Source organism: Crinia signifera, chromosome 5, assembly GCF_055691185.1.
Source record: "Crinia signifera chromosome 5, ASM5569118v1, whole genome shotgun sequence".
Taxonomy (NCBI): domain Eukaryota; kingdom Metazoa; phylum Chordata; class Amphibia; order Anura; family Myobatrachidae; genus Crinia; species Crinia signifera.
In genome coordinates, this window is record NC_139221.1 from 33,657,119 (window position 1) to 33,671,503 (window position 14,385).

At 42.9% G+C, this 14,385-nt stretch overlaps 1 protein-coding gene across 1 annotated transcript; it reads right to left on the bottom strand.

The window, feature by feature from the left end:
* Positions 1 to 288: 288 nt before the first annotated feature.
* On the bottom strand, positions 289 to 3,822 carry KCNS2 (potassium voltage-gated channel modifier subfamily S member 2). Its single transcript, XM_083186983.1, has 2 exons — positions 3,071 to 3,822; positions 289 to 2,453 (listed from the first exon to the last, which is right to left on the bottom strand). Exon 2 carries the CDS (start codon positions 2,420 to 2,422, stop codon positions 989 to 991), a length of 1,434 nt encoding a protein of 477 aa, XP_083043109.1. The 5' UTR covers positions 2,423 to 2,453; positions 3,071 to 3,822; the 3' UTR covers positions 289 to 988.
* Positions 3,823 to 14,385: the final 10,563 nt, after the last annotated feature.

The window sequence follows — 14,385 nt, forward strand, 5'->3', positions numbered from 1 at the left end:
AAGGGGAGATAAAGTAGAAGGTGACAACGCACCAACCAATCAGCTATGTTTAAAAAAATTCTAGTTAGGAGTTGATTGGCTGATGCATTTTCGCCTCCCACTATACCTCCACTAGATCTCTTCAGCAGGCTTAATCCATCTGCCCCAGTGTTTGGTAAATCTTCCTTCTTTGTATGGGCAAACGGGCATGGTTTGGTCAAATTCTATCGGCCCAATTGCCTGTTGTACCGGTTACATGTTTGTGTACCTACCTTGGTACAATATTAAACGTCAGCTCGACAAAGACCATAAAAAAAAAATCATACAGTTTATTTCAAGTTTACATTTTGTTGAGGAATGCATATTTGAATGAAACATTTGGTATAGAAATGTGTATCTGAATGATACATTTGGTTGAAGAATGTGCATCTGAATGATCTATTTGGCTGAGGGATGTGTGTTTGAATGATACATTTGATTTCGGAAAGTCACAGTTTGAGCAATGGACAACTCTGCAAGTCACAGTGAGCTAGCATCACATCCTTACAATCACTTGATGTTAGAAAAACCAATGCTTCGGATTAACGACACTAGGTACAGGGGAACGTAGCATTCCGATACAGTTACAGTACACATTTCACCTTATGCATACGAGTTTGGTTCACTTAACACTGCCACAGAAAGAGACACCTGGTTACATTAAATATTGCTCACACTCAGATTTAACAGTGGTCCCAAAAGACTAAACAATCGCATCAGTGCAGAGAACAATCTGTCGCACCATTACAAGGCAGACCAACAACACGTGGAAGCTAGGCACCGGGGCTGTGCCAATCATTGACAGTAATTGTTACACAATGTTGGCAGATAGTTATGATGTAGCGTAATGGGATACTGTTAGAACAGCTCCCACGCATGTAAATGGGGTATTGATTTTTATTTTTAGTGCTATTGCAATGACAGCAGGTGGAGAGAGTAAATAATTGTGCAAACAGCTGTCAGCTTTTGCCTAATTCATTGAATCGTTGAGACTCTGCTCACTGGGAGTACTTTTACTTAAATTGGTGATGCTGGCCATTAGAGATTTGACTTTCTGGGCATAGTAGTCCCTTAGATTAACGGACACAATGTCTTTGACTCCATCCCCAAAATCACAGCTCCTCATGGCGTTTTCTAACTGCCTTTGCCGTCGGTAAAAATGAGAGAACTTATTAAATATGAGCGTTATGGGAAGCACAACAACCAGTATACCCGCCAAGATGCAAGCAGAAGCAGTCAGCTTCCCGGCTATGGTGCCTGGGACCACATCTCCATATCCAACGGTGGTCATACTAACAGTAGCCCACCACCAACATGCAGGGATGGTGGCCAAGGCATCATTCTCCTCCTTTTCTATGGTGTAAGCCACAACAGAGAATATAGATATCCCCACTGAGAGGTAGAGCAACAGCAATCCTACTTCCTTGTAGCTGTATTTCAAGGTGGCCCCCAATGACCTCAGACCAGTTGAATGCCTAGCAAGCTTCAGAATACGAAAAATCCTCATGAGTCTCAGCACTTGGGCCACCCTGCCCAAATTGGCAAGAGCTGGGCTGCTCTCCACCACCAAGTTGACAATTAAGGTAATATAAAAGGGAGCAATGGATATAAAATCTATTATGTTCAGTGGATGCTTGAAGAACAAAGGGATGTCTGGAGATACAGCAAAACGCACCACCAGCTCCAAAGTGAACCAAGCAATCCCAAAGTGTTCCACTATCTCAAAGCGAGGGTCTTCTTCTGCACTGCCATTGGCATTGACAATCTGGAAGTCTGGCAAGCTGTTGAGGCACATGGTTACAATAGATCCAAGGACTATGACAATTGAGAGGATGCTGAATACCCTGCTCAAGATGGAATAGCCTGGGTTATCCAGAGCAAGCCAGAGTCTTCTCCTGAAGTTCCCAAAGGGTTGTCTGTCAAACTTGGAAGCATCATGATAAAATGCCAGGATCTCGTCAAACGAAGACGTGGTGCTCTCCTGCTCACTCTTATCTTCCCACTGGTCCTGCTCTGGTTCCACTTTCCTTCCATGGTAGCTGTAGCTACAGCAAGAGTCTATAAAGAACTCATTGATTCCCCAGTATTCAATTTCTTGGCAGAAGGAGAACACACAGAGCTCCCCCATTACGTGGAGCTTCCCAGTGTTGTAAAAATGCAGCACATAAGGAAACAACTCTGGGTTCCTATCGAAGTAGAATTCATTCTTGGTATCGTCATAATCATCGCACAGTTCCAGGATGGATTCCTTAGATTGGCATGACAGCAACTTGCACAGTCTCGTCTCTGGGAATCTCAGGAGCATGTCGTACCGTAACCTCTTCTTGTACCCTCCAACATTTATACTAATCTCTGTATCTTCAAAATCATTTTCAGACAAATCGCACAATTGTGCGCCTGTCATATTGAGCTTTCGAGCTTCTACAGGAGCAGACCTAGAATTGGAGAAAATTCATGATGAGAACCTATACATAATGTCAATATTTAAATATAATGGGAAACCTTTTGCCCAGAATCCAATCTATACTTTTGTATCAAGAGAAACAACTTTTAAAAAGGATTTGGGGGGTGCTCACATAACATCCACTCACAATGAGATGCACAAACCAAACGGCGTAAAAACTGGGGTGCTGGAACACCCACAGAGCTGGGTCGTTTGCCTTGTAGAGCATAGGTACTCACTACAGTACATGCCACATATCAAAAATGTATGCAATTGATTAAATTATTATTATCCAATGCAGGAGCATGCAATCAATGATAGCTGGAGCCAATAAATAATTGAAATAATATATATATATATATATATTCATACATACATATATATATATATATATATTTCAATAAATCTATATTTAAAGAGATAGTACACTGGGCTTTGTTTTCCAGTAAGCAAATAAAATTGAATTTGTTTATTAAATAAGCAAGTAAATGTAATTCAATTTTACAGATTTCAAGCTGCATCGTTGCTTTCGTTAATTGCATTGTCTTACATTGCATCACTAATAATTACAATGACTTCAGCCATATAACAACGTGTTGCAATGCATACCTCTTCTCAGTTGAACTTTACAAGCAAGCGCTTGGATTCCCCCCATCAAGCATCTTCCAGAGGTAGTCTCCATGTCTCCCACTCCATTTACGTCTCTTGGCAGCTGTGACTGCCCCCATTAGGGGGGGTATTTTTCAATATCCCCGCACGACCCTGGTCAGATACATGTGTCTCCTGCCGGGCATGTCTTATCTGACCTCCTAAATGCAGGATTGCAAGTTGCAAGTAGTGAGAGGACCTGTTAGCAGGTTGCTGCTGGCTGTGTGCTGGAAGGTGGTGCTGAAAGGACAGCTCCCTGCGCTCAGCCAGCGCCTAGTGCCTGCTCTCAGCACTCTGCTCCCGTCATTGTCTCCCCTCTGCCGCCGGTGACTGTCCCCAATCCCCCAGATGAGCAGGTTTTGTTTTTCTGACTGCTGCTGAAACTCCTCCCGGTTGCCCAGGTGCTCCCAAGTGAGTGATGCTCGTTACAGACTGGATTTCCTCTGCATCATACAAAAGAGGGAGGAGAAGGAAAAAAACAGATGAGCTGCCTGTCTGGAAAGCAAAGTTCATCCTACATGGGAGTCAGATATGGCGAGGAGCAGAGATAGCTGGGTGCAGCCATGGGTATAGAATGAGATTAGTGGCAGCTCACTGTGTAACATAGTAACAGCTGATGATACAGACAGAGCATGCATCATATAGGATGTGCAGTGAATATATGCTCTGCTGGACCTCACCGTGATGAGCAGGAGGCTGACATGTCTCTGCTGCCTGTTACACACATGCACTTCACTGCAGTGTGTACAATCAGCAGCCGAGTGCTATAGAGCCATGACTGGCAGTGGGCACTGCATCTGATTTATACACAGTGTGGGTGCAAATCACATTTGCTGAGCACAACTAAAATAATTAAATTCCAAAGTGGCAGGTAATATGCATTATAATATGCTTGGTAAGATCCAAGTCTCTGTGTAAAATGCTATATACTGTATATAGAGATCAGGCATGGGCAGGCAACCTGTGGCTTTCTGGCAGATACAGAATTACTAGGCACTGCTGGGGCTTGTAGTTCTGCATCAGTTAGAGAGCTACAGCTTGGCAGATAATGAATGCTTGTTGTGCTCTTATCTAGCAGTGTAGAAGATAATATCTGAAAGCTTGGCAGGAATTTGAATGGATGTCGGTTATGTCAGGCAGCCAGCGAATAGAAATGACAATGATGTTTGCCTGCAGAGGTGATCTAATGATATCTCCTACCTGGCTCGCAGCTGTACACTGCGAGCCTTATATTACAGGAGTTACAGATTTATAGTGATAGATAGATAGATAGATAGATAGATAGATAGATAGATAGATAGATAGATAGATAGATAGATAGTATCTATCTATTTGGCAGGTACATTTTTATTTAAATCATGTAGAAACGAATGTTTCCCCATGACGATCTTCTCCATTAATGCCAGATAAAAATCCTTAAAGGTCTACCTTATATAACGCCATCTAAGAATGACATTATAGTATACAGATGTAGCCACAGTCATTGTTGCCACAATACGTGTATATGGGCATAGGCCTTGCGGCAGGTTGTATTATTTGCTGGCGGCCACCCATACGAGTGATTGGCTCAGTTGTGAGTACATTAGTAGCACCATCCGTGCACCGCAGGCACAGGCTTATGCAGGAGTATACACGCCCCCCCCCCTCCTTGCCACGATTCCTCTCGCTACCATGCAGAGGGTTGTGTATGAAAACACATCCCCTCACTTGCCTCCGCTGCAGGAGAAATCAATCGATGGTCGACGACCATCGATTGATTTCTCCTGGCTTTGCAAATAGAAGATAGTGTGAACTGACTTTTATTTGTGAGCGCCAGGGCGAAGATGTCCTGTGAGGTCAGCCACCCTTCCCTGGCACACTTCATCCCGCCCACAAACCCATGGGAACGCCCATGGGCGGCCCCTGTGTCCGCCCCTTGCCCGCCCCAAACCTCCCGAACAGCTGAGCTCGCCAAAGCTGTTCCCAAAGGGGGGCTGCACAGAACCCGAAAGATCAGATCGGGGCTAAATTCACCCGATTCCAAATGATTTAGAATGAGGTCATACAGATGGAGCCCTCCCCAGCAAACCTCCTGTGGAGAGCCATGGCTCACCAAGGCCTATTGTTCTCAGCTGCAATACAATACATACAGTAGAACAATACAGTAGGCGATTAGCAGAGCAATCCTATTACTCACTTAATCCTATTAACCCCTTCCTGACACAGCATGTTTTTGCCTTCCTGACAGAGCCCTTTTTTTCAAATCTGACATGTATCACTTAAGTGGGGATAACTTTTTTTTGCTTTTACTTATCCCAGTGATTTTGAGATTGTTTTCTCGTGACACATTGTACTTCAAGTTAGTGGTAAATTTTGGTCGATACAGTCTGTGTTTTTTTGTGAAAAATACCAAAATGTCGTAAAAAATGGAAAATTTAGCAATTTTCAAAATGTTAAATTTTCTGCTTGTGAGACAAATAATCATACCACTCAAAATAGTTAATAACTAACATAGACCATATGTCTACTTTATGTTTCCATCATTATTTCAGCCTCCTTTTAATTTTTTTGGACACTAGGAGGCTTAAAATATGAATAGCAAATTCTAAAATTTTCAAGAAAATTTCAAACACTGATTTTTTTAGGGACCAGTTCAGTTCTGATGTGACTTTGAGGGACTTGTATGTGAGACACCCCCATAAATGATGCCATTTCAAAAACTGCACCCCTCACAGTATTCAAAACAGCATTTTGGAAGTTTGTTAACCCTTTAGGTGTTTCACAGGAATTAAAACAAAGTGTAGGTGAAATTTCAAAATTTCATTTTTTTTGCAGATTTGCAATTTTAATACATTTTTCTAAGGAACACAGTAGATTTTACTAGAGAAATGTGACTAAAAATTGATTCCCCCAATTCTTTTGTTTTCATAAATATCCTATATGTGGCCCTAGTGTGCACGTTGACCAAACCATAGGCTTCATAATAGAAGGAGCACCTACTTGATTTTGGAGCCTCCTTTTTATGAGATTATTTTTTAGGCACCATGTAGGTTTCTAGGCACCATAAGATGCTAAAAGTTAGGAACCCCCCCACAAGTGACCCCATTTTGCAAACTACACCCATCAGGGAATTCATCTAGGGGTATAGTGTACATTTCAAACCCCCAGGGGTTTCACCAATTGTGGTACAACTGGGCAGTGAAAATGAAAAAATAATTTTTTTACACAAAAATGCAGTTCTGGCTCCAAATTTTTTCATTTTCACAAGGAATGAAGGAGACAAAGCACCCCAAAATCTGTGCCCCAATTTCTCCCGAGTACGGCAATGCCTCACATGTGACCAAAAAAGACCATTTGGGTGCATGGCAGGACTCAGAAGGGAAGGAGTGATTTTTGGATTTTGCAGCTCAGATTCTGGTGGAATGTTGGTGGGTGCTATGTCGCATTAGCAAGACCCCCGAAGCACCAATACAGTGGAACCCCCCCCACAAGTGACCCCATTTTGCAAACTACACCCCTCAGGGAATTCAACTAGGGGTATAGTGTACATTTCAAACCCCCAGGGGTTTCACCAATTTTGATACAACTGGGCTGTGCAAATGAAAAATTACATTTTTTACACAAAAATGCAGTTCTGGCTCAAAAGTTTTCATTTTCACAAGGTATGAAGGAGAAAAAGCACCCCAAAATCTGTGCCCCAATTTCTCCCGAGTACGGCAATGCCTCATGTGTGACCAAAAAATGGCAGGACTCAGAAGGGAAGGAGTGATATTTGGGGTTTGCAGCACAGATTCTGGTGGAATGTTGGTGGGTGCTATGTCGCATTAGCAAGACCCCCGAAGCACCAATACAGTGGAACCCCCCCACAAGTGACCCCATTTTGCAAACTACACCCCTCAGGGAATTCAACTAGGGGTATAGTGTACATTTCAAACCCCCAGGGGTTTCACCAATTTTGATACAACTGGGCTGTGCAAATGAAAAATTAAATTTTTTACACAAAAATGCAGTTCTGGCTCCAAATTTTTTCATTTTCACAAGGAATGAAGGAGACAAAGCACCCCAAAATCTGTGCCCCAATTTCTCCCGAGTACGGCAATGCCTCACATGTGACCAAAAAAGACCATTTGGGTGCATGGCAGGACTCAGAAGGGAAGGAGTGATTTTTGGATTTTGCAGCTCAGATTCTGGTGGAATGTTGGTGGGTGCTATGTCGCATTAGCAAGACCCCCGAAGCACCAATACAGTGGAACCCCCCCACAAGTGACCCCATTTTGCAAACTACACCCCTCAGGGAATTCAACTAGGGGTATAGTGTACATTTCAAACCCCCAGGGGTTTCACCAATTTTGATACAACTGGGCTGTGCAAATGAAAAATTACATTTTTTACACAAAAATGCAGTTCTGGCTCAAAAGTTTTCATTTTCACAAGGTATGAAGGAGAAAAAGCACCCCAAAATCTGTGCCCCAATTTCTCCCGAGTACGGCAATGCCTCATGTGTGACCAAAAAATGGCAGGACTCAGAAGGGAAGGAGTGATATTTGGGGTTTGCAGCACAGATTCTGGTGGAATGTTGGTGGGTGCTATGTCGCATTAGCAAGACCCCCGAAGCACCAATACAGTGGAACCCCCCCACAAGTGACTCCATTTTGCAAACTACACCCCTCAGGGAATTCAACTAGGGGTATAGTGTACATTTCAAACCCCCAGGGGTTTCACCAATTTTGATACAACTGGGCTGTGCAAATGAAAAATTACATTTTTTACACAAAAATGCAGTTCTGGCTCAAAATTTTTCATTTTCACAAGGTATGAAGGAGAAAAAGCACCCCAAAATCTGTGCCCCAATTTCTCCCGAGTACGGCAATGCCTCATGTGTGACCAAAAAATGGCATGACTCAGAAGGGAAGGAGTGATATTTGGGGTTTGCAGCACAGATTCTGGTGGAATGTTGGTGGGTGCTATGTCCCATTAGCAAGACCCCCGAAGCACCAATACAGTGGAACCCCCCCACAAGTGACCCCATTTTGCAAACTACACCCCTCAGGGAATTCAACTAGGGGTATAGTGTACATTTCAAACCCCCAGGGGTTTCACCAATTTTGATACAACTGGGCTGTGCAAATGAAAAATTACATTTTTTACACAAAAATGCAGTTCTGGCTCAAAATTTTTCATTTTCACAAGGTATGAAGGAGAAAAAGCACCCCAAAATCTGTGCCCCAATTTCTCCCGAGTATGGCAATGCCTCATATGTGACCAAAAAATACCAGTTGGGTGCATGGCAGGACTCAGAAGGGAAGGAGTGATTTTTGGATTTTGCAGCTCAGATTCTGGTGGAATGAATGGTGGGTGCACCCCCAAAAAGTTGCTGATCAGTTAATTTATACTGATCAGCACAAAAGGGGGGGCAGCAGGGGGGGCAGCAGTCAGTTGCACAGGCAGCACAACCTTTGGTGCAACTGACAGGTATATATATAAAAAAAAAAAACCTGCACCCCCAAAAAGTTGCTGATCAGCACAGATATACTGATCAGCACAAAAGGGGGGGCAGCAGACACAAAATATAGCACTCTCTGTCACTATCTGTCACTATCTGTCACTATCTGTCACTATCTCTCACTATCTCTCACTATCTCTCACTATCTGTCACTCTATGACACTGCAGCAGCAGCACACAGGAAGTGACAAGATCCAGGAAGCATCCAGCTGCTGGCAGCACGCTACCAGCGGTGATCAGGTAAGTATCAGGCAAGGATCAGGTATGTATATCATGACAGATTGGTCGGTGACCGCTCTGCACGCAATTCCAGACCGGAATTGCATCTGCAGCGCAGTCACCGTTAGTTTAAATCACGCGCCATGGCTGTGATTGGTCCGCCGGACCAATCACAGCCTTGGGGGCAGGTGGGGTGAGGTGTGGTCATCACCGGTGACCCCCTCACGCCCCCTCACACCCGGCGTGACCCTAGACGCGGTGACAGTTTAAAGTCATGACGTATATATACGTCATGTGTCGGGAATTACATCCCGGCCATGACGTATATATACGTCAAATGTCGGGAAGGGGTTAAAGGGCTAGATGAAGATGGATCTATCTGCATGTATCAAAGCAAGGGGTCTGTGACCTGGCAGAGAGGGGAGGTCCCAGAGCGGCACCCCCAGTATTGGCTCCTGCGCATGCCTATGAATAATGCTTTATTTATTGCTTCGTTATTTGAAGAATAATTAAAAGTTTAATTTTAATAAATAAGTGGAAGAATAAGTATAAGCAGGAATGGCCCCATGGGCAACATCACTTCTTTACATTTTTTAGAATCTTTAGTAAATTTTCCCCTAACAATAATGCTGGGGCAAGTTTGCTCTGTTGATGACAAGTACACGATGACAAGGTCCATGCACACAACAAGACAGCAATTATGGCCGACTTGGATTTCCCTCTGCATCAGCTTCTGTGAGTTCATCTTATTCCCTGAACTTTTGTCTTTGTGCCTATCTGTTGGGTATCCCTCAAGTAGCTACAAGAATGGACTCCTCTGTATAGAAAGGACTATAATCAGCGTGTCTCTATGTGAGGAAGCATAAAGGCAAAGCTTTGCAGAGAATTACAGAGCAGGGGTTCAGCCTCTATGTCGGCAGCTGCTAGTTAGACAGTTGCACTTGGAGACTTCGCATCTCTTGTCAGGTGACAGAGGGTGTTAATGCTGTTTCATTTCATGCCAGATGACATTGAGCACAAAGGGTGATGATGCCGCGTCCGATTCTCCAAAGCAGACGAGCAGCAAAGAAAAGTCTGGGGCAAAATCCTGTAACAAGTCCACAATGAAATACAAGTAAATCCATGTACATCAGTATAGGCAGTATGCATTACCTCTCAGTGGTTATAGCAGTGGTTCCCAAACTCTGTGCCGTGGCTCCCTGGGGTGCCTCAGGGCAATTGTAGGGGTGCCCTGGGTTGGTGGTCCAGGACCAACTAAAATTATTAATGGTTAATTATTTATGAGAAAAACCAGTGCTGGTGGCTGCCAATCATAAAATATGTACAAACAGAAGCAAACCCTGCCATTTACCACATAACTGACCCTAAGATTCGCATATAAAACCAATATAATAAAAAAAAATTGGCCTAGGGGTGCCGTGAACAAATTCTGATACTCTAGGGGTGCCTTGATTAAAAAAAGATTGGGAACCCCTGGGTTATAGACAACTGTACTAAGAAATTATGCATGTAACATACGTGTGTGTGTGTATATATTTATATATATCCACACTTACTGAAAAACGTGTCCCCCTCCCGGCCCCCCCTCCCGGCCAGCCCCCTCACCACCTCCCTCTGCCGGTCAAATACCAGCATTCACGGCTCTTTGTGGAGGGGGCGGTGCTAAAATAGCGCAAATGGTGTCATTTAGTACCGCCCCCTCCCTGAAAAGTCTCCAATCACGGCATTTACAAGAATGGGGGTGGGGCTTAATGTCGGCGAAAAAGGTTGCAGAGAGTTTCCTCTCTGGGCGTCTCCGGGAGAGGAAACAATTAAGGTATGCAAGTATATATATATATATATATATATATATATATATATATATATATATATTTTTTTTTTTTTTTTTTTTGCAAATCTATATTGTGATCATATGGTGGGTTTAAATTGTACATACGTGATCCCAGTATTTTTAAGTACTTATGTGAGTCAGACATAGCTGAGATCATCCATGAACGGTCAGACTAAAAATATCTGAATTATAAACATTAAATATGTATATTTCTTTAAGTACAGTCTATAATGTTTTCCCTGTAAGGGCTCTGTTTTACATTTTTGTATTGATTTGTAATTGTTTGAACCATCAATTGTCCTGCTTCTCCATTGTCCTCTTCACCTTCTTCGATTTCCTCATTTTTTCAAAAAAATAGGATTGTAGAAATATGTATTTTCTATATGCATTCTGTTGATTTATGTTTATTATTTGCAGTGCTATCGCACCAATTTCAATCAACATTCCAAAACGCCCATGATGAAGTCACGTGGGTGACGAAACGCGTTGGGCCTGTCTCTTACTATGGACTGTAAAATTACACTGTGAAATGGCTGTGTAACCTTGTATGATTTGTTTTAAGCCTGTATATTCTGTATATATATATATATATATATATATATATATATATATATATATATATATATATATATATATATATACACATCAGTATATTTCTGGCATCACATACAAATCAATATAATAACAAGGCTGTGAATGAGTGCATTAGTCATTCACTTCTTTGTATGATGTAAAGTTGCTGTACAGTGTTCTCTGACTCCCCGATGAATCATTAGGATTTGATGTAGGAGTAGACTCGATGTTTGGTTTAATCAGATTGCAACAAGTTTGTCTATTTTCTTTGCAGGTATTGATATCATTTATTTTGCGAACAGACCTGGTTAGGGGCCTAATCCAAGACTCATTGCATAGGTGATCAGTCACGCAGTTTCCCGATGGTTGTGTGTACACACAGGACTTGTACTTGGCATGTGCAGGGTGGGTCCTGCACCCACATCAGAGGTTTTTTTTTACGCACGCCTCTGACTGACAGTGGGGAGGGGCGGGGACGGCCGGTAGATATGTCGCCCCTGTTTTTATGGGAGTGGGCAGGCCATTGCTGCGCATTCGAGTAAGTTCCACTAGAATTGCACCTCCTTCTGCATTTGCATTGCTTGGATCGCATATGATAAGCTGCTGCGAGAAGCTTATCTGTCATACGCTATCCATGCTAAATCCGGCCCCAGGTGTTAGCAGTAGTGACACAACTGTCTCAGATTGCTAGGTGGTCTCACATGAAATAGCTCCGGGCACTTTAGCTGGGAGAACAAACCACGCAAAACCATTCATGGCTACACAACACAAATGAAGATAGTATCCACCACTAGGCGCTCCCTCCTCTGTAGTGGGGAAAGGTTAATAGGGATATACAAATATACGTATAAACGTTCCTGCATTGGGATTGTTATCCTGTTGTACTCTTCTGCTTTAATGTGGATAGCTATTTGGATGTTCTCTCAGTTATAAACCGCGCCAACAGGAATATGTACGGATATCAACGAAAAACGACAACCAATGGTGTAGTTTGTTCTTTTTTTTAAATTTGGCAAGTAATGACATTCGGGGAACCACCAGGTGTGATGTGGAAAGAATGTGTACCCCAACTAACACGTAAAGTGGGATTTCACATAAAGTGGGCGTATCAAGGTATCTTTCAACCACCATCATGGATATTGGATGGAAACGTTTGGTGCATTCCGCACTAAAAATATCAAGATCTTAAGTGCTCTCATCAAGGTATCTTTGTGGTCCATTTATAATGCGTACCCATTACTCACAGGGATAAGGGTCATTGGGTTGACCAAACTAAGGTTGACTTACATTGGGTCAACCACTGACGTTCGACAGGCTTTAGGTCGACACAGACAAAAGGTCAACATGTCTAAGGTCAACAGGGTCAAAAGGTTGACCTTCAGTGACCTTAGTTGTGTCGACCTAATGACCGTTTCCCACTCACAGAAGGGCGTCACTACCGTTCAAAAGTTTGGGGTCACCCAGACAGTTTTGTATTTTACACAAATACTGACTTGTATTTATCAAATGAGTTGCAAAATGCATAGAACCTGTAGCCAAGACAATGAAAAAGGTAAGAAATAATTATTTTTATTTGAAATAATAATTTTGTCCTTCAAACTTTGCTTTTGTCAAATAACAATTTCAGAATTGCAGACCTTTGACAATCTAACTTCTAACTTGTTGAGGTAATCTGAAGAAATTTCACTCCACACTTTATAAATCACCTCCCACATGTTGGATTGGCTTGATGGCCACTTCCATGCGGTCAAGCTGCTCCCACAACAGCTCAATGAGGTTGATATCTGGTGGCTGCACTGGTCTCCCACTTTACCAGCACCAAAGCAATATAAGGAACTGTCACACACCCTCTTTTCTACTAGAAAGGAATCTAGGACACGAGGGCACGAGTATAGATTAGAAGAAAAAAGATTTCATTCAGCTAGTAGAAAGAATTTCTTTACGGTCAGAACAGTCAAACTCTGGAACTCTCTTCCCAGAGAGGTGGTAACGGCTGGCTCATTAAATGCGTTCAAGGCAAAGTTGGACAAACATTTACTGGAGAAAAACATCCATGGGTACAAATAAGAAATATAATTTGTCTGTAAAATATCAGAACCTACCAAATCAGCAATGGATATCTATACCAGGTTGAACTAGATGGACGCAAGTCTTTTTTCAGCCTTACCTATTATGAAAAAGCAGCCCAAGACCATCACATTTCCTCCACCATGCTTGACAGATGGCTTCAGACCCTTTAACTTGTTCTGCGTGATCCAATCTTCCTTTGTCCAATGTCTGTGTTCTTTTGCCCATATTAATCATATCTTTTTATTGGCCAGTCTCAGATATGGCTTTTTTTCCACTTTCCCTAGGCCAGCAATCCAGAGTCACCTCTTCACTGTAGACATTGACACTGGTGTTTTGTGGGTACCATTTAATGAAGCTGGCAGTTGAGGACCTGGGAGGCATCTATTTCTCAAACTAGAGAGTCTAATGTACTTGTCTTCTTGCTCAGTTGTGCACCGGGGCCTCCCACTTCTCTTTCTACTCTGGTTAGAGCCTGTTTGTGCTGTTCTCTAAAGGGAGTAGTACACACCATTGTAGAAAATGTTCAGTTTATTGTCAATTTCTCACATTGAATAGCCTGAATTTCTAAGAACAGAAACCATAATCCGGAATGGTAGATATAGAATTATGTGCATTGAACTTATTCCAACCTGTATTTGGTGTGTCTAGATGTGCTATCCTCAGGCCAACATTTTCTAGACTTACTCTTTCTTTATGAAAGAGCCAGTGGCAGAAGAAGGAAGCAGAGGACTGAGGAGGCCTACAGTGGTGGGAAGCAAAATAGTTGTCAAAGCTCCCCAATGTAGCATCTCCCACTGGACAGGTAGGCTGTCCGTGAGATCACCTGTCCCCTGTGGTGCCATAATTAGGCCTGGGTTGTGGTAGTCGGGCACTATAAGCATAAGGCCCAGATCACACCGACCCCCACTAAGGCAAGCCAACAGGGTAGTGATCTGGGCATAAGGCCCAGATCACTCCAAGCCCCCGGTAAGGCAAGCCAACAGGGTAGTGGGTCTGAGCATTAGATCCAATTGAGGTTAGTGTGGGGAAGAGGGCAGCTGTGAGGTTCCCACTCACCAGTAAAGGTTTATCCCCACTTAGCTCCTAGAAGCCAAACCTTCC